Raw genomic sequence first — 22079 nt, 5'->3', positions numbered from 1 at the left:
TCTAAAATAAATGGACTATAAATATGAGAGTTTATTTCTGGACTCTTAGTTCTCTTCCATTGATCTGTATATCCATCTTTACGTTAGCACTACATTGGCTTGGTTACTGAACCTTTGTAGTAAATTTTGAAATTAGGAAGTGAGAGTCTTCCAACTTTGTTCTCCTTTTTCAAGATTGTTTTGGATATTTTGGGTCCCTTAAATTTTTCTTTATTTTTTTTATATTGATGTTTTAATAGTTTATAACATTGTGTAATTTTGGGTTGTACATTTTTGTCCATCACCATATACATGTCTCCCTTCACCCCTAGTGCCCACCCGCTACCCCCATTGCCCCTGGTAACCACAATACAGTTTTCTCTGTCCATGTGTTGGTTTATATTCCACATATGAGTGAGATCATACAGTGTTTGTCTTTCTCTTTCTGGCTTATTTCACTTAACATAATACCCTCCAGGCCCATCCATGTTGTTGTAAATGGGACGATTTTGTCTTTTTTTATGGCTGAGTAGTATTCCATTGTATATATACCACATCTTCTTTATCCAATCCTCAGTCGAGGGACACTTAGGTTGCTTCCACTTCTTGGCTATAGTGAATAATGCTGCAATGAACATAGGGGTGCATAAGCCTCTTTGGATTGTTGATTTCAGGTTTGTTGGATAGATTCCCAGTAATGGGATAGTTGGATCATAGGGTATTTCTATTTTTAATTCTTTGAGGAATCTCCATACTGTTTTCCATAGAGGCTGCACCAGTTTGCATTCCCACCAGCTGTGTATGAGGGTTCCTATTTCTCCACATCCTCTCCAACATTTGTTGTTTTTTGTCTTGGTGATTATAGCCTTAAATTTTTCTTTATTTTTTTAAAGACTTTAGTTTTTCAGAGAAGTTTTAGGTTCACAACAAAATTGAGAGGAAGGTATAGACAGTTCCCACAGACCACCTACCTCCACACATGCATAGTCTCCCCATTATCAACATCACTCACCAGAATGGTATATTTGTTACCAAAGATGAACATACATTGACAAATCATAATTACCAAAAGTCCATAGTTTACATTAGGGTTCATTCTTGGTGTTGTACATTCTATGGGTTTGGACAAATGTGTAATGACATATATACATCGTTATAATATACGGAGTATTATCACTGCCCTAAAAATCCTCTGTGCACTGCCTATTCATCCCTCCCTACCCCAGCAAACACTTTTTCTTGTCTCCATAGTTTTGCCTTTTCCAGAATGTCATATAGTTGAAATCATACAGTATGTATCCTTTTCAGATTGGCTTCTTTCACTTAGTAATATGCATTTAAGGTTTCTCCATGACTTCTTATGGCTTGATAGCTCCTTTCTTTTTAGCACTGAATAATATTCTATTGTCTGAATGTACCACAGTTTATTTATCCATTCACCTATTGAAGGACATCTTGGTTGCTTCCAAGTTTTCACAATTATGAAGACAGCTGCTAAGAACATCCAAATGCAGGTTATTGTGTGGACCTAAGTTTTCAACTACTTTGGGTAAATATCAAGCAGTGCGATTGCGGGGTCATATGGTAAGGGTATGTTTAGTTTTGTAAGAAATCACCAAACTGTCTTCCAAAGTGGTTATACCATTTTGCATTCCCACCAGCAATGTATGAGAATTTCTATTGGTCCACATCCTCATCAGCCTTTGGCGTTGTCAGTGTTTCAGATTTTGGCCATTCTAACAGATATGTAGTGGTATCTTATTGTTGTTTTAATTTGCATTTCCCTGATGACATATGATGTGGAGCATCTTTTATTTTGTTTTATTTTATTTTATTTTTATTTTTTTGTGAGGAAGATCAGCCCTGAGCTAACATCCATGCCAATCCTCCTCTTTTTGCTGAGGAAGACTGGCCCTGGGCTAACATCCGTGCCCATCTTCCTCCACTTTAGATGGGACGCTGCCACAGCGTGGCCTGACAAACAGTGCATCGGTGCGCACCTGGGATCCGAACCCAGGCTGCCAGCAGCAGAGGACATGCACTTGACTGCTACACCACGGGGCTGGCCCCTGGAGCATCTTTTAATATGCTTATTTGCCATCTGTATATTTTCCTTGATGAGGTGTCTATTAAGGTCTTCTGCCCATTTTCAAATCAGGTTGTTGTTTTCTTATTGAGTTTTAAGAGTTCTTTGTATATTTTGGATAACAGTCCTTCATCAGATGTGTTTTTGCAAATATTTTCTCCCAGTCTGTAGCTTGTTTTCTTGCTCTCTTGATATTGTCTTTCACAGAGCAGAAGTTTTTAATTACAATGAACTCCGGCTTATCAATTATTTCTTCCATGAATCATATCTTTGGTGTTGTGTTAAAAAGCCATTACCATACCCAAGGTCATCTAGGTTTTCTCCTATGTTATATTCTGGAGTTTTATAGTTTTACATCTTACATTTCACTCTATGATCCATTTTGAGTTAATTCTTGTGAAGTGTGTAAGGTCTGTGTCTATATTCATTATTATCTAGGTGGATGTCCAGCTGTTCCAGCACCATTTGTTGAAGAAACTATCTTTGTTCCATTGTATTTCCTTTGTCAAAGATCAGTTGACTATATTTATGGGGGTCTATTTCTGGGCTCTCTATTCTGTTCCATTGATCTAGTTGTCTGTTCTTTCACCAATACCACTCTGTCTTGATTACTACATGTTTAAAGTAAGTCTTGAAGTTGGGTAGTGTCAGTCCTCCAACTTTGTTCTTCCCCTTCAATACTGTGTTGGCTATTCTGAGTTTTTTGCCTCTCCACATAAACTTTTGAATCAGTTTGTCAATATCTATAAAATAGTTTGCTGGGATTTTGATTGGGATTGCACTGAATCTATAGATCAACTTGGGAAGAAGTGACATTGACAATATTGAGTCTTCCTATCCATGAACATGGACTATCTCTCCATTTATTTAGTTCTTCTTTGATTTTGTTCATCAGTTTTGTAGTTTTCCTTATATAGATCTTTTAGCCTGTTGATGTGATGGATTATATTAATTGATTTTTAATGTGGAACCAGTCTTGCATACCTGGGATAAATCCCTCTTGGTCATGGAATATAATTATTTTTATGCTTTTTGGATTTGATTTGCTAAAATTTTGTTGAGGATTTTTACATCCATATTCATGAGAGATGTTGTTCTGTAGTTTTCTTTTCTTACAACTTCTTTGTCTGGTTTTGGTATTAGGGTAACGCTGGCCTCATAGAATGAGTTAGGAAGTTTTCCTCTGTTTCTAGCCTCTAAAAGAGATTGTAGAGAATTGGTATAACTTCTTCCTTAAATGTTTGGTAGAAATCACCAGCAAACCTGTCTGGGCCTGGTGCTTTCTGTTTGGAGGGTTATAAATTATTGATTAAATTTCTTTAATAGATATAGGCCTATTCAGATCAGCTATTTCTTCTTGTGTGAGTTTTGACAGATTACATCTTTCAAGGAATTGGTTCATTTCATTTAGGTTATCAAATTTGTGGTCACAGAGTTGTTCATAGTATTTTTTTAAATTATACTTTTAATGTCCATTAAAAGGAATCTGTAGTGATGTCCCCTCCATCATTTATGATATTAGTAATTTGCATCCTCTCTCCTTTTTTCTTAATTAGCCTGGCTACAGGCTTATTGATTTTATAGTCCCTTGAATTTCCATATGAATTTTAGGATCAGCTTGTCAATTACTACAAGGAAGCCAGCTGGATTTTGATAGGGATTGCATTGAATATGTATTTTGGGGGGACTATTGCATCTTAACAATATTAAGTCTTCTGATTCATGAACATGAGGTATCTTTCCATTTATTTAGCGCTTCTTTAATTTCTTTCAACATCCCTTGTGTTTTTCAGAGTACAAGTTTTGCACTTGATTTGTTATATTTATTCTTAAGTATTCTATTATTTTTATGTTATTGTAAATGGAATTGTTTTCTTAATTTTATTTTTGGATTGTTCATTGCAAGTGTTTAGAAATACAATTGTCTTTGTGTCTTGATCTTGTATCTTGCAACCTCACTGAATTTATTAGTTCTAATCACTTTTTAAATGGATTCCCTAGGATTTTCTATATACAAGATGATGTCATCTGAAAATAGATATAGCTTTACTTCTTTCTTTCAAATTGGAATTTATTTTATTTCATTTTCTTGCCTAATTGCCCTGACTAGAACCTCCAGTACAATATTGAACAGAAATTGTGAGAGTATATATCTTTATCTTTTTCCTGATCTTAGAGGGAAAGTAATGAGTCTTTTACCATTAAGTACGATGTTAATTGTGGGGTTTTTGTAGAGGCCTTTCCTCAGGTTGAGAAAGTCCCCTTCTATTCCTAGTTTGTTGCATGTTTTTATCATGAAAGAGTATTAGATTTTGTCATTTTTTCCCTGCATCTATTGAGATGATCATGTGGTTTTCATTCTTTATTCTATTTATATACTATATTACATAAATTCATTTTCAGATGTTAAACCAACTTTTGTATTTCTGGGATAAATTCCACTTGGTAGTGGTCTATAATCATTTTTTGAGTTGCTGGATTCTATTTGTTAGTATTTGTTGAGGATTTTTCCATCTATATTCATAAGTAATTCGTCTGTAGTTTTCTTTTCTTGTGATGTCATTGTCTGGTTTTGGTATTAGGTTAATACCTGGCCTCATAGAAAGAGTTGGAAAATGTTCCCTTCTCTCTTGTTTTTTGCAAGAGATGGGGAAGAATTGGTATTAATTATTTAAGTGTTTGGTAGAATTCACCAATGAAGTTATCTAGTCCTGAGCTTTTCTTTGTGAGTTTTAAAAAAAATTACTAATTCAAATTTGTCTATTTCATTTGTTACCTAATTTATTAGCATACAGTTATTTATAGTATTGCTTTATAATTCCTTTTATATCAGTAATGTTGGTAGTCATGTCCCCTCTTTCATTCCTGATTTTAGTAATTTGAGTCTTCTATGTTTTCTTCTTGCTCAGTCTAGCTATAGGTTTGTCAATTTTGTTGATCTTTCTGAAGAATCAACTTTCAGTTTTGTTGTTTTCCTCTATTGTTTTTCTATTCTCTATTTCATTAATTTTTTACGTTAATCTTTATTATTCCCTTCCTTCTGCTTGCTTGGATTTAGTTTGTTCTTCTTTTTAAAGTGTCTTAAGGTAGAAGATTAAGTTAATGATTTAAAATCTTTCTTCATTTGTAATGTAGAAGTTTGTAACTATAAATTTCAATCTAAATACTGCCTTAGCTGCGTCCTGTAAGTTTTCGTATGTTGTGTCTTCATTTTCATTCATCTCAAAGCATCTTCTAATTTCCTTTGTAATTTCTTCTTTGACCCATTGGTTACTTAGGAGTGTACTGTTTAATTTCCACATAATTTGTGAATTTCCCAAATTTCTTTTTGTTACTGACTTCTAATTTTATTCCACTGTAGTCAGAGAACATACTTTGTATGACTTCAATCTTTCTAAGTTCATTGATGCTTGCTTTATGGCCTAACATATGATCTATTCTTGATAATGTTTCATAATCACTCAGAAGAATGTGTGTTCTGCTGGTGCTGGGTGGAGCGTTCGATAGATGTTTGTTGGTCCAGTTGGTTTATAGTGTTTTCAAGTCTTATATTTGCTTTTTGATGTTCTTCCTAGTGTTTAATCCATTAATTAATGTGGGGCATTGAAGTCTCCCACTATTATTGGTGGATTGCCTATTTTTCCCTCCAATTCTGTCAGTTTTTGCTTCATGTATTTTGGGGCTCTGTTGTTAGATGCATATATGTTTATAATTGTTATATCTTCTTCGTGGGTTAACACTTTTATCATTATAAAATGTGCCTGTTTTTCTCTAGTAATGTTTATTTTTTCAATTCTATTTTGGTGAAAAAATTCGTTAAAATGCTACATTAGAAAATATTCACTCAATGCAAAAGAAAGCAGTACAGGAAGACTAGAGGAAGAAAAAGGACATGATAATATAACATATATTTTAGGATGTTTTAGATAATATATTCTAGCAACTCTGGATATTGATCTGCTCTCCCCCTTCCCCAACTTGTAAGGCTTTTTGATGTTGTTTGCTTGTTTGTTTAGTATCTTGACTGGACTATTTTAGTGAAGTCCATTTCACCCACTGTGTGAAGCCTATGATGTTGTTCCTCAGTGGGTGCAGCCTTGGGCATGTGCACAGTCACCCTGGGATGACAATGGTTTTATCGGGGCTCTCTTTGACTGACTCTTTGACTATTTCTCTACTCTTTCTGTTAAGCTGTCTGCCTCTGTTGGTATTACACCCAGCTATTGGCTGCTACTAATTGCCAGCTGATTGCTCTATTGTTTTTGACAATGGCCCAAGGTGCAAATTGCTCTGCAGTCTGATCCAATTAACTTCAGCCCCATTTGTAGGGATAGTTTTTGAGGCCAGTCTTTGAACTTTGTTCTGACACCATGAAGGTACTTTTAATCTGTCTCTTTTACTGGTTCTCCCTTGTAACCTAATTGGCCTATAGTTTAGCTTGTTGCTGTCATGAAGCTACCAGCTTCCTCTTAATTAAGGGAGTCCCTGAACCCTTGGCCACACTTGCCTGCAATTTAAGCTCTGCAACACATAGCTTGTGGAGATGAGAAATGCTGATGGCCTGCCCCTCCCAAGGAAATATCATATCCCTCAACTGGGAGCTGTGGAGAAGAGGATCCCTGTGTTATTGACTGAATTGCCTGGAGTTGAGTTTCCATTATGTCGAGCTAGAAGGGGAGAGGGAGGGAGTAAGTTGTGGTTCAAATGTCACAGATTCTCACTCTTTCTTACTGAGTTTTAGTAGATCTTCTTGAATAAGAGGTTTCTTCATTTGCTTAGGCCCTTAGGACAATTTCCAAAGACTCCAGATAGTTGTTTTAAAAATAATTTTCACCAGTTATGTTTGTTTCACTGGGGAGCAATTCCACAGAGCTTCTCATGCCATCATTTTGCATGTTGCCACCCTGCCAAGCCCTTTTTCTGCTGCAGTAGCTAAGCTTTTAGAATTTGGATCTCAGGCTGCTTCAAGCAATCATCATGCTCATGCGGTGAGCCCTGCAAGGGACTGAGGGAGAGACAGACAGAGCCCTGGTGATATTACGGGAGCCCCTGGATCTACTGTGTTTGGGATTAGTCCTATCTTCTGGACTTTGCAGTCACATAAGCCAATAAATTTCCTTCTTTACTTAGCTAGTTGTAGTTGAGTTTCTCTCACTTGTAACCAAGAGTCGTAACTAACATCCTGAATGTCAAACCTTTAATAATGTGTGAGCAAACCGTGGAAGGCTTGTTCAACAAAATTGTTATCTAGGGTCATTTCACGTGATCTTTTTGGTAGTTAATCTCATCCCAATAATTTACGGCCTCTTGGTGCTTGATGAAATATATAGACATCATTTATGGTGATTCTAATTGACGTTCCTCTTAATAGGATTTTTAATATACTCCTATCTGCCTGTCAATATTTGTTGATATTCAAATAGTTGTTTCCAAGGAAGCCTCAATGTTAATTGCTAATGCTGAGGTATAATATTAATAATAATACAGAGGCTTGACCTTAATTACAAAAAGTTCTTATAAGTCAGGTAAAACTTCCTTTTCCATTAGCCTACGGCAAACTCATTAGAACATCTCTGGTAAGCATACAGTGTTCCAAATACCGGAACCAGTTACAGACCTCTTTACTAAACTATATGTGGAAAAAGGGAAGATTATATGCATTGCCCTTGATATGATATAGAAAATCCAAGGAATCTAAGAATTTTGTTTATTTGGCATGGTTCTCCTTTGAAATATTAAAGAATGGGACAACTTCGTTGGAAATAGAGAAGCAGAAAACTGTCAGGAGAAATTTACCGGTCAAGGCTGTAAGCAATTTCATCCTGTCTCTCCTGACATATTCTTCCCAACTCCTTCCTTGAATGTGGATGCTTTTGATGGGAGCAAGAAAGACATCAGAAATTATTATAATCTTGGAACTTATGAAAACTTGGTTAAGAAAAACTTCTCCCTGGATGAGGCCTGGATAGTGCCTTAACCTACCTTACATTACCATATGGGGCGCCACTTGCCAATAAAGTCTCTGAAGATTCTGCAATCCAGTGATCTCTGCCATGTTTTAACTATCTCTAGGATCCCCAGAGGAGCACAATTATTGAGGAGACAGGTCCTTGTAATCAAACAGGCACAGTATGTAACAAAATGTATAGATACATTACAGAATCCCACTAAGTCCTATTAAATGGGGGAAAGGTGATGTGAATTCATGAAACTCAATTATTTTTACAGAAGTAAAGGCTTTCTGGCCTTCACTAAGAAAAAAGGGAAAAGTCCTCCAGGATCAATTTTAATAAACAGGTTTGATTTATTTGTAATTGGCATATTGTTTTAATTCCTTTAGCTTCTGAACTACCTGAAAGCAGTATGCATCTTAAAGAACTTAATCAAGCCATCTGCAGTTTAGTTTGCACAAATAATGGTCCTGTTTTTTAGGACCATTATTCACAGAAATAGAAAAGTAAACATCCACTGATTTATAGGACTTCATAAATCTTGAACTGGTGGGATCTGAATTCCACTAATTGTACTTGAGAATCTAATAGGCTTGAGTTGCAAAGACTTGTGCTCTGATCTTATTCTGAAAGTAAAATCTTACTTGAGAAGGAGTTTCTTCTACAGGTTTGAGGTAGATGACAGCCCCTCAGAAAATTGGTAAGACTGTGGTTCTCAGTCAATTAACCAACTACTTGCTAGAATGTTTGCATTTTAGGATCTCCATCTTCTCTGTGCTGCATCAGCAGCATACCTGATTTGGTTTTATAGAGATGAATTTCAAGGAAAACATCACCTAGACTTTATTTCAAATTACCCTGAGGATCAATACATCTCATTGATGCCCAAAAATGCCATGTTCATAATCTGCTGTTTTGATAAACGACTCAGAGAAGGTAAATGTCCTGTCAACCACAATCTCTCCTTATTATTTTCAAGGAGCTCTGGTTTCCATTATCAAAAGCAGATAAGCAATGCCAGCACCCATTTGTCATTCAAAATGGAATACTTACTTAGTTGGGAATGAATGAAAACCATCATGGTGGGTTTGTTTTTTTAGGAGTGGCAATAAAGTCACAATTGAAGGTCAGGGGAAATTCAAATGTGGTTCCACTGGGTTGCTAATATTTTTTGGATAGGTTGGAGAGAGAATTTTCTAACAGTAACTATGGCTATCCGATACTTTGTTTTTCTCCTAATATGGAGACAAGAAGCAAAAACCTGACATTTTTTTCACATCTTCTCAAATGGTAATTAGTTTTTACATCACCAAACTAGAGATTTTAGTGCCAATTTGAGGTAGTCTTTTCTTACCCCCATTTTTATGCAATTAATCCCATTTCATAACATGCCTAAAGGTCTGTGGCATGTGAAGAACAGGTCCTTTCATGAGTGAGCAAGCTTGTGCAGCAGATCAGCATCACCAGTACATCCAGGCCTTGTTCTTCTCACAGGTTCTATGTAGGAAATGCTAAGAGTGCCACTTGCCATTTAGGGTTTCAGACCAATAGATGGTAAGACTTCCCTGTATGGATGTCTCCCAGCACCTCAAAATCACAATATGATCCAAAGTAAACTCATCTTCTTCCTTACCAAAACTGGTCTTCCTCCAGGCTTTTCCATTTCTGAAGAGCACCAGCGTCCATGTAGGTTGAACCATAACAAATTGCCTTTTTTGTAGGTCATAAATAGCTGAATATCGGCAATTTCAAACAGATCAAGCTTAACAGTTGTTCAGGTCAGAAAACTGGGTGAAATCCTTATTACCTCACTCCCCTTCAACTCCTAACAATAGGCAATCATGAGGATGGGTAATTCTATTTCTCAGGCAGGTTCTGAATCCATCCTTAAGGCACCCCCCATAGCCCAAGTTATTACTAATTGGCCTCAGCAATGTAATGTAATGTAATGTAATGTAATGTAATGTAATGTAATGTAATGTAACGTAATGTAATGAACCAGTGTGTCTTCTTTAAAACACAAGTCAGATCACCCCACTTCCATGTTAGAAATCATTCAATGACTTCTCACTGCCCTTAACACAAAGACCAGACACTTCAACATGGCTCAAAGAGCCTGCAAACTCTAGCTTCAAACCCACCTCACTGTATCTTCTGGTTACTGTACCTTTTTTTATTTTCTAAAACATGCTCCTTCCCAACTCAGGGCCTTTGTTCATACTGTTCCATCTGCCTGGAACCCTTTTCTCTCTCATTACCCCTGAGTCCTCGTCACTCAGTGATCCCCACTTCTCCTTCATTCATGTCTCAGCATAATTGCTGTGCCTCAAGAGAACCTTCTATGACCTCTCCCAGACCAGTGTGGAACCTCATGCTACATACATCCATGAAACTCCGTTCTCCACCTCAGCACAGATCACGCTTCTAATTACCTATTTCAATGCTCTGCTAGACTCAAACTCCAAGGGGGCAAGACCACGCTGTCTTGTTCGCCTACATCTTGCCATCACTAAGCCAGGGCCTAGCACCTAATGAGCACTCGATAATGTTTCCAAGGCATGAATCCCTCACAAACATCAAGCTTGCAATTCACAATTGAAAGTTGCCATCTTGGCTCAATGACATTCTCAGGTTTGACATATCTTCAGTGATTTTTCTATTTAGGACTTTTAGAAAGAAAATAAAAATATTCAATTTAAAAATTCAAAACTCAAAAGCTGAACCAGAACTCTGGACATTTTCTGAATTATCCTCTAGCATGGCTACATCTAGTAGCAGTTACTGTTTTAAGTGAAATAATAATAATCAAAGCTCACATTTATTGAAGGCCAACTATGTGCCAAGCCTATGGAAGAAACTGGGATTTAGACAAGTTGGGGGGTTTACTAAGGTTCACACAGCTACTAAATGGTGGAGCCACAGTCACAAAGACCCATACTCGAAGACATGCTTTGGATGCTCTCAGTCCCTCAATCTTTGGGAAAGACAACCTCTCAAACATATGAACCTTCTCTATATACTCTGAAGACTAAGGGCATCAACTACAGAATCCAAGAAAAACATATTTTCAGCTGTTACTAAAATGTCTCTATAAACACACTCTAGTTAATTTCACCACATTTCCAAGAGCAGAAATTTCTCTCCCAAGCAGCATCTTAGTAGAAGCAGGCATTCCTACCGGAAGAAAGAGTCTCTGGGCAGCACAAGGTTTGAATAGTTTCTTCCATTCCTGAGGGTTTCCAACTGAAAATGTGATGGGGTAGATCCTGTGCTCGAACTTCTTTGTATATGAGTCAGGCCACTGTCGTAACTGAAAAACATGGAAGGCAAGGGGATGGTGATTAGACCTCAGAAACATGGGAACACCGAAAGCTTCTGAATGGTCAAGTGGAAATTGATCAGGCAACTTACATAGCAAGTCTAACTTCATCACCAATATTAATGCTCACTGAATGAAAGACCATTCTAGGATTTAAAGAAATAACATCCAGAGTTGGCAAGGGTGATGGGAAATTGATACATAAACACTGCAAGGGGAGTATAAATTTGAACAAACTTCCAAGAGGGCGATTTGGAAATTGATAATAGCAAACCTCAAAAGACTGAGATACAAGAACTTTCACCAAAACCTAGTTTGCAATAAAAAAATTGTGGGAACAAACCAAATGCCCAATAATAGGGAATTGGGAAAATTAATTATGGTAGAACTATACAATGGACCGATGCACAGTTAGAATAAAGTAGACCTATATGTGTTGGCATGGAAAAACAGTTGTGATATATAGTTAGGTTCCAGAAAAAGAAAAATGCAAAAAAATATTATAATATGGTTCTGTCTTACATGAAAAATATATGCATATATATTTTATATAGAGAGAAAAATCTGGACGGATATGCACCAAATTGTTAAAAGTGGGCACCTGTGGAGGTGGTGGTGGTGGTTTCATTTTCTAAGTTTATATTTCTGCATTCTTTAGAACTTTTACAGTGAGTATATATTACTTTCTCTCCATATATTAATTTTATAGAAAAATTATTTTAATTAATAGACTTTTTTTTTTTTAACTGTTTTTGTGAGGAAGATGAGCCCTGAGCTAACATCCATGCCAATCCTCCTCTTTTTGCTGAGGAAGACCGGCTCTGAGCTAACATCTATTGCCAATCCTCCTCCTTTTTTTCCCCAAAGCACCAGTAGATAGTTGTATGTCATAGTTGCACATCCTTCTAGTTGCTGTATGTGGGACGCGGCCTCAGCATGGCCGGACAAGCGGTGCCTCGGTGCGCGCCCAGGATCCGAACCCAGGCCATCAGTAGTGGAGCGCGCGCACTTAACTGCTAAGCCACGGGGCGGACCCTAGACTTTATTTTTTAGAGTAGTTTCATGTTTACAGAAAAATTCAGCAGGAGTACAGAGTTCCCATATATTCTCTTTCCTTCCCCTCCCCACCATAGTTTCCCCTATTATTAACATCTTGCATTAGTGTGTTATGTTTGTTACAATTGATGAACCAATATCCATACGTTATTAAGTCAAGTCCATAGTTTACATTAGGGTTCATTCTTTGTGTTGTACAATTTTATGGGTTTTGACAAATACAAAACCCGTATGTCCTGTATCTTCCATTACAGTATTATACAGAATAGTTTCACTACCCTAAAAATCTCCTCTGTTGCACCTATTCGTCCCTCCTCCCTCTCTTCCTTCCCTCTCTAAACTCTTGGCAACCACTGATCTTTTTACTGTCTTTAGTTTTGCCTTGTCCAGAATGTCACGTAGTTGAAATCATGCAGTATATAGCCTTTTCTTATTGTTTCATTTAGCAATATACATTTAACATTCCTTTATGTCTTTTCGTAGCTTGATAGCTTATTTATTTGTTATCACTGAATAATATTCCATTGTCTGGCTGTACCATAATTTATTTATCTATTCACCTACTGAGGGACATCTCGATTGCTTCCAGTTTTGAGTGATTACAAATAAAACTGCTATAAATATTCATGTGCAGGTTTTTCAATTGAGTTGGATAAATACCAAGAAGGGCGATTGCTGGATTGTGTATGGTCAGCCTACAGTTAGCTTCCCAAGAAACTGCCAAACCATATTCCAAAGTGGCTGAACCATTTTGCATTCCCACCAGCAATGAGTGAGAGCTCCTGTGCTCCACATTCTCATCAGCACTTGGTGTTGTCAGTGTTGTGGATTTTAGCCATTCTAATACACGTGTAGTAGTATCTCATTTTAATTTGTAATTCCCTAATGACATATGATGTTGTGCATTCTTTCTTATGCTTATTTGCCATCTGTGTATCTTCTTAATTTTTTGAGTTAATGCCTTCCCATTGCCATAATAATTCTACTTCTAAGAATTTATCCTAAGGAAAACTTCTAAAAGTGCACACATATTTATTACAAGGTTGTTTATTACAGTGTTGTTTGTAACAGGGAAAAATGGGAAACAACCTAAACATGAGATTGGTTAAATAAGCTCTGGGGTATGTCTACATAGCAGAATACTACGCAGCCGCTAGCAACAATGTTGTGGAATGAGGGTCAGCAAACTATGGTATTGCAAGGGCCCCCTCCAGGCTGCTACAAATAACACACAGGCCAAGAGTGGTTAGACATTTTTAAATAGTTGAAAAAAATAAAAACATGAGTAATATTTTGTGACATGTCAAAATCACATGAAATTTGAATTTCAGTGTTCATAAATAAAAGTTTTATTGGAACACAGCCACACCCATTTGTTTCCATATTTCTGTGGCTGCTTTTACGATAAATAGCAGAGTTGGGTAGCTGTGAGACCAACGAGCCTGCAAAGCCTAAAACAGTTACTATCTGGTCTTTTACAGAAAAAGTTGGTAAACTCCTGTTTTAGAAGAAATTGGTAATATAAGTGTCAGTGATATAAAAGAGAATATAAACTATGATTCCATTTCTGATGTTGAAATGAAAAGGAATGTAAATAAATACACCAAAATTGTTCTCCCTGAGCATTAGTATGATGGTTGATTTTTTTCATTTATGATTTTATGACTTTTTTTGTTATAATGTACATATGTTGCTTACATAGTCACATAAAAATTTTTGAAAAAACATACCATTGGGAACTTTTTAAATCTGCAATTTTGAGATGGATATTTGGGAGAGAAATCTCAGGGTGAGATAGAGTAGGTGTGATGGTCAAAGTACTTGACAACTGATGTATGGAGGGCACTGACCAATCAGAATGCACATCAGGCACAAATACCCAGTACAATCGCATGGACACATCAGAGCTGACACTGGGCATAAACATTCAGTGCAACAGTACCAATCAACCAGAACAGACACTGGGCACAAATACCCAGTGCAATTGTGCCACTGCACAACAGCCCAAAATCAGCCCTGGAAGGAGAATGGGAAGGTCCCATGGTCTACTGGTTTCCTTGACTCTTTGATCTTTAGCACCCTATCTTCTAGAAGGGTTTATCCACCTTTGCCAATCTATGCGTTTTAACCAGAACGTTCAGTCCGTTTACATTTGTTAATATGCATATATTTGAATAGTATACTGACTCCACCTACTGGAAGTTCCTGTTGACACCTCTTCCCACGGCAGAGCTACACACACACACATACACACACACACACACACACGATGTTGCTACCCCACTGGCCCCACCTATCACCAGAAAGGACTGGTGGCCATCCCCACTTCTGGGTCCCACTCTTTCTTGACTTTGAGTCTGGGGCAGGAGCCCAGACTAGCCAAATCTAAACCACATGTCTGATCCTGAGCTGCCTAGAGGGGCTAGGAAATCAACCAGCTGGCATTTTCAGTTTCTATATTGGGAGACGACAAAAATAAATGAAACTTTAAAATATTAAATATCTACAATGTAGATGGTAAATACCACCACACACACTGTACTTTAGCAGCGTTAAAAAAAATTCTACTTAAACACAACAGAACTTGCTTGCAATGCAGCTTCCAGAGGAATCATGATGGCAATGAGCATTTTGTTTGGTTTTGTTTTTACCCTGAGGTATGTAGCCCTGGGCTTCCCAGGAAGTTATCACAAGAAACTGTAGATATTCCCACAATGCCTCAGTGTTGGAACTGACAGCCTTGAGAAGGCTGCATAACCCACCCCTCCACCCCGGCATCTCCTGTGGCTGAGCAAAAACCAATGGCTGCTGATCTCCTACTTTAGGGATAACATAGTGCCCAACATATAGGAGACATTCAAAGACTCTTTATGGAATGGGAGAATAAATAGATTACGTGATTCAGCCCCACAATTATACTCTGCAATGAGTGGAGCAAGAATCATTTGCCCCTTTTGTTCATCTACTACAGGTTTTTGCTTACCCCTGATACAGACGAAGAAACTGGCTAGGAGAAGCTCTGTGACTTACGTAAGAGCCAATGTTTTAAATCTAAACTGGTACCATAATCCCAGCATGGAAAAGAAAGGGGTAACACCACATGCCCTGCCTAGCTTTTAACACTCTAATATAATTTCTTTTGTTAGTTGAGCTTCATTGGTCTAACAATGACCTGACGAAATGAGCCATCAAAGGGCAATTCAAGTATCTCCAATGATTTTCCCATACAATTTAGCTCCTGACTTATAATGTTCCAGTTACTGTGGCTCATAACGAATTACCCCAAAACTTAGTAGTGTAAAATAACTGTTTATTATGCTCATAGATTCCATGGATCAGGAATGCAGACAAGGCACTGAGGGGACAGCTTGACTGCTCCACGATGTCTGGGCCTTAGCTGGAAGCCCTGAAGGCTCGTTTACTCACAGTCTCTGGCGGTTGAGGCTGGCTATCGGCTGGGGACCTCACCTCCTCTGTGTGGGCCTCTCCATCTGGTCTCTCCATACGGGCTAGTTTGGCGTTCCTCAGAGTACGCTGGCTGGGCTCCACGGGTAGGCAACCCAAGAAGAGCCAGACAGAAGCTGTATCCTTCCTATGACCCAGCCTCAGACGTCACACAGCTTGACATTTGGCATATCCTATTTTATATATACATACATATTATGTATGTAGATGTATAATATATTAGCTATTGCCTTATAACAAATTACCCCTAAACTTAGTAGCTTAAAACCAAACACATTTATTATCTCTTACAGTTTCTTAGGGTCAGGAGTATGTGAGCTGGGTTGTCCTGGCTCAGAGCTGCTCATGCGGTTGCAGCCCAACTATTGGCTGGGGCCACAGTCATCTGAAGGCTTGATAGGGCTGGAGGGTCTGTCTCCAAGCTCACTCACCTGAGGGTCTGCAAGAGGCTTCACGTGTGGGCCTCTCAAAAGGCTGCTCTGACACGGCTGCTGGCTTCCCCCAGAGCAAGTGATCCAAGAGAGAAAGAGAGTGTAACCAAGATGGAAGGTGCCGTGCCTTGTTAAATCTAACCTCTGAAGTGACACCACACCACTTCTTCCCTATGTTACTGGTCACAGAGACCAACCCTGGGACAGTGTAGGAGGGAAGTACACAAGGGTGTGAATAACAGGACATGGGACCCCTGGGGACCTCTTGGAAAACACAATCTGCCACACATACATGGTTACACATACACATCTTCCTTCCCCTTATCTTATTTTTAAAATTTTGTTCTACTCCATCCTCATGCCCCAGCTTCTAGCATCCAGTAGGCACTCAATAAATACTTGTCAGATGGATATTGTGCAAGACATTCCTACTGTTTGCCCATAGCCAGTTTCCTCCATTCCTGCACATACAGCACTTCTCAGCCCTCTTGGAGTTGGGTGGGCCTTGTGACTGCTTCTGGACAGTTGAATGTCACCAGAAAAGACCTGTGTCACTGTGAAGCCGAGGGAGTAAAAAGCCCAGTGGTGATCCACTAGTGTCTCTCTTTCCTGCAGTGGCATCCCAAGAACTGTAGAAGCCAATGTTCCAGCAGGTGCAACTAAAGCATGAACAGTCTGTCAACTTTGGTCCCAGACCTAAGTGGCTTTGTGGACAGAGACCCTGCTGCCTGTGTGAGACATGCAGCCACATGTGGAAAGTCTCAGAGCTTTATGGGAGTTGTTACTGCAGTTTGACCTAGCCTTTTCTGAGTACAGATATATCACCTCTTTCATCAATCCTGCTAGCCCCAAGCTGCAGATGGGGAAATTGAAACTCAAAAACATCACAAGACTTGCCGGAGATCACATGGCAAGTAAAGAGCGGGGCTGAGTTTTCTATGAGTTCGGGAGGTAGTATGGTGTAGTGGTTAAGTTCATGGAGGTCTGAGTCAGTAACCTTGAACTGACACGTGATGAGCAAGACACTATAACTCTCTAAGCCTCAATGATCTCAGTTTGTAAAACAGAGACATGATTGTTACCTTCTTCAAAGGGTTTTTATAAGGATTAAATGAGTAAATCATAAATCATAAGCCGTTGATGAATGCTATTTTTTAATACTATTATTATTATTATCATTTCCCTTACACCACAGCTTCAGAGCAGCTAACTATGTGTGTTTCAACCTGTTTCCTTTCCCCTTCCCCTGACTCAGATCCTTTTCAAGGCATTTTCCAGCCAATTTCAAAGCCCCAAGACTATTTGTTCCCCTGGCTTCTTGGTGAAGACGTCAAGGTAATTTTTTTCTTTAGAAAACATAACACATTTTCTAGCTTTCTGTTATAAGCCTTTCTATGCCCAACATGGTTCTTTGGCATTTCTCATTAGCGCAGCTAGCCTGGTAGCAGGATGTGGCACTGTTGACTCAGGTTGGTAGATACACAACAAAACAGGGCTTGCTCTGCCAGCACGCAAGAACTTAGCGTAAGAGAAGACTTTTAAGGAAAACAAAGCTTGGTCTGCAAAGTCACGCATGTATCTAGACTGGGGAGAAGAGGCATTTCCAAAGCCCTCCTCGAGTCCTGGTAAAAAATCATTATTTGTTCCTCAGTATAGGAATAGTCAAATACATGATGACCCAGACACATCATAAAATATTAGGTAGTCACCCAAAAGGATGAAGTAAGAGTGCATGAGTCCTGACCTTGAACGATGCTGATGATATGGTTTCAAGTGAGGAAAAACAAGTTCCAGAACAATACATATAGAATAATCCTGATTTTGTAAAAGAAGTACATTTTTATTGGGTACATACATATGTGTGTGTCATACATGAATATGTCTAAATATACAAATATACATATATACACACTCATATAGATACATAAACACACACACACACCTGTACATGAAAAAAACGTGGAAGAATCACTCAAAACTGTTACCTCTGATAGTTGCTTGGGTTGGACTGAGGGTAGTGATGACTTCCACCTTTTAATTTATAACACCTAAGTTGTCTGAATTTATTTTAATGAGCATATATTACTTGTCATTCAAAAAACATATATAAGTAGGTAAAAATAAGCTACCTGTCCCCAAATGGACAATGTTGATAACACCAAGAGGCATGGAGCCCCAGTGCTTTAAGTGCGTCATCTCATTTAATCTTCACAATATCTCTACAAGGCAGAAGTAACTCTCCCTATATTATAGATGAGAACAGTAAGGCTCAGAGTCAAGGGTTCACGGTCACACAGTTAAGTATGCAGCAAAATACATTACGCATCTCCCAAATGGAATGCATGTCCCAAAATGCATTCCATGGGATATGCATTTCCCAAAACGCAGTCTGCCTGCACTCAGTCAATATTGTGCCATGATTTCCACAAATTCACCTGTTTATCAAACTCAGGCTTCAGAGATTCTTCTGTGAAGATGTGAAATTGCATCTTTCTGTGGCTGAAGAGCACAGCTGATTTGAGCATGACCAGTGTCTCCTCCAGCCGATTGCCACAGGCCACCACGGCCAGGTGGATCCAGAGCTCAGGTGGCAAAACAGCTTGGAAATTCCTGGGTTCTCCGGACCTCCTAGAAAGAAGACAAACAAGTAAGAGCTATTACTAAACTCATAAAAAAAAAACAGCTAGCGAATGGTTGGAACATTTCAAAACATGAACAGGCACAATCTGTTATATTTTATAAAGTGATAAGCATTTTGACAATTCTTCCTGCTTAGAGAAAAATACCATTTATTCCCATATTTATCCTGGCAAGAGCAGGATGAGTCACTGTTTGGACTACTATAGGTGTCTGAGACTTTTTCTGCCAGCACTCAGCTGTCTAGTGCCTGCTGGCTGCCTACTGGCCTATGTTTGAAAATAGTATTGCTAAACTTCAACAGCTGACACTAGGGCTGTGGCGCTCCCACTCACACGGGCCATGGAAATTAGATTTAAATGCAACTTGAACAAGAGGAGGGTGGGTCATGGCTTTCCCATGTGAAACGAGCAACATGATATTCCCATCATCTGGATGGTTTTAGGTTGCGGTGGAATGCATGACCACTGGACCAAAGGAAAATCATGCAAGTCCAGGAGGTGAGCAAAGAAAACAACATATGTGTCTCCATTACATCTTGGGAGAGTCTCGAAGAAACAGGTGTTAATCCTAACCATCTTGCTCAAGATTGCTGAGGTGGTAGGTATGAAATTCAGCTTCCAGTATGAAATTCATATTAATGAGAAACAGGCAGGAGAGGGGACAGGTTAAGCCGAAAATTACCAAGGTATCAAATACTGAGTCAACAGCTGAGAGGGAAATAGGGTCCAAGAGTCCAGAATCATCATCCAGCTATTTCCTCGTAATAAAAGATTTGTTCCAGACAAAGAGATGCAGCCAAGCCTCAAACACACCACCGAGAAACATTTGCAGGCAAGTTGGAAGAAGTTAGCCTCGAAAAGGTACCCTGAGACAAATGAAACTAATTTACTTGCACAAAAGATTTGGAGACCAGGGGAACTTGGACGTTGAAGGCTACCTTCCTTCCAAAACCTTCGAGTTCAATCAGCACGCTCCATTGTTCACTGCTCTGTTGGATAAAGGCAGCCTTGCTCCAGATTTCTTTCACCAGGAGGGAAGTGGAAGATGTGGGTGGAGCACTTTGGATAGTTTTCCAGTTTGATTACTTAAGAGCATGCTTAGTAGAAGCACAGCCTTCAGGCTCAGCTAAGCCCAGATGCAGAGTTACTCAGATTCCACTTATTTCGAGGATCACAGGAAAAGACAGCAGAGATATCCTAAGTAGCTCCTGAAATTGTCCATTTCTCTTCATCTCCCTGTTGCTACCTGCTACCTGAAGAGGCCACCAACTTCTCTCACCTCGATCACTGTGACAGCTCCCTAGATGGTCCACCTGCCTCCAATCTTACCCTTAACCCCCACCCTCTGACTTCTTCTTGTTGATGCCAGAGTGATGTTCTAAAATGCAAATAGGATCATGTTATTCCCTGGATTAAAATCACGTAAGGGCTCCTGATTGCCCTCAAGATCAAGACCAAACTGCTGATCATGGCTCCTACTTACATCTCTTGCAACTGCCCCCGGCACCTCCAGCCCGGGTGGACGGCCATGCATAATCATGGTCATAATTACACTTATATTCATACTCTCCATTTCATTCCAGTCATGGGACCATGCTGGGTTGTCTCCAGGTCTTGGCACATGCATTGTCTCTCTCTCTCTCTTAGAAATGCTCTTCTCTGCTCTCTTTTTCTTGCTAATTCCAGCCCATTTACTAATCAAAAAATCTGTACTGAGTACCTACTATGTGCCAGGCACTGTTCTAGGTGCTGGGACAACAGCAGTGAACAAAACAGGCCAAGGTACCTCTCCTTGCAGAAGTTACATTCTATAAGGGACAGGGGAAAGACAATGAAAAAAATAACAGTCAAAGCAAATAGTAACTAAGTAACTTGCACAGCAAGTTATCCAGTGCTAAGTGCTATGAAGGAAACATACAGTTGAGCAGGGAGGGACACCGGATCCGCTGATGGGCTGGTGCATATTATATAGGTGCAAAGTCAGGAAGGCCTCACTGAGAGGGTGAGATCTGACGACAACCTGAAGGAGGTGAGGGCGTGAGCCACGTGCATTTCTGGGTGAGGAGCATTCCAGGCCAAGGGACAGTCAGAGCAAAGGTGCTGAATCAGCAGCGTGCCTGGTGAACTCGAGGACCTTGCCTTCAGGACTTGGGTGTCTTCTCTTCCTCAGCTTCGTGGGTGGGTTTTCATACCTGCTATTAAAGCCAACTCCCAACTAACTCATATAAACGGAGGGAAAGGATGTGTCACAGATAATGCTAAAATCACAGTCAAAAGACTAGCCAAAATATACTCCAAAAGAGATTTAATGCAAACCCATTTGCTTAAAATTATGCTCAATATTTAGGAACACAGGTATCGTCCAAGGGTTCTAAAACAACAAATGCAGTCGTTTATATATCTTTTCTTTTTTTCTCAAATATTTATTGTACCAATCACTGTCCTGGGCACTTTTCACGCAGTTCATTAGATATCATAAATATGAACCATTACCCTGCCCCCAAACAGACCAACTCTGCCTGCTTTAGCTTCACATATTGGGCTTCTACATGAACAAAAAGTTTTAACCTTAGTAATCAGGGAAATACAAATTCAAACAGTAAAGAGTTTCGATTTTATTTTCAGATTGGCAAAAATTAACGAATAAAATAAAAACGGGACATTACAAGCTTCTGAGTGCATATGGAGATGAAGGACCGCTCAGACACGGCTGGGGCAGTGCAAGTGGACCCAAACCCTTTGGAGAGCCTTTTGGCAACATCTAGCAGGAGGGAGATGCACGTACACCCGCCCCCTCCCCAGTTTTACGCCTACCTATATAACCTGAAGAAACTCTTGCACATTTGCACAAAACCCATGCAAGAATGTTCACAGCAGTCCTGTTTATAATAGTGAAAAAGTAGAAATGATTTTGCTGTCAATGCACAGGAGAACCGTGAATATATTTGATATGTTTAAGTGGAATACAACATAGCAGTGAAAATGAACAAGCTGGAACGTCACGTATCAACACAAGGCAAAAGAGGAAAAAAGCAATTTACAGAAGGTTAGCAAGAGAAGGATACCATTTAGATGAAACTTAAAAACAAGCAAAACAGCATTGTACGTTGTTCACACACAAATGTAGTAAAAGTAAATATGCATGAGGATGAT

The 22079-nt window shown here is 39.1% G+C and overlaps 1 protein-coding gene across 1 annotated transcript in view; it reads right to left on the bottom strand.

Annotated features, from left to right (window-relative positions):
• GXYLT2 (glucoside xylosyltransferase 2) overlaps positions 1 to 22079 on the bottom strand; it is an 80489-nt gene that overhangs the window by 40688 nt on the left and 17722 nt on the right. The window contains exons 2-3 of the mRNA XM_058563165.1: positions 18723 to 18915; positions 11195 to 11326 (exon numbers count right to left, since the gene is read on the bottom strand). Of these exons, the coding sequence (XP_058419148.1) occupies positions 11195 to 11326; positions 18723 to 18915 (325 nt within the window). The remainder of the gene's footprint in view (positions 1 to 11194; positions 11327 to 18722; positions 18916 to 22079) is intronic.

This window comes from Diceros bicornis, chromosome 2 (assembly GCF_020826845.1).
Source record: "Diceros bicornis minor isolate mBicDic1 chromosome 2, mDicBic1.mat.cur, whole genome shotgun sequence".
In the NCBI taxonomy this organism is placed as follows: Eukaryota; Metazoa; Chordata; class Mammalia; order Perissodactyla; family Rhinocerotidae; genus Diceros; species Diceros bicornis.
This window is presented reverse-complemented; position numbering and strand designations above follow the sequence as displayed.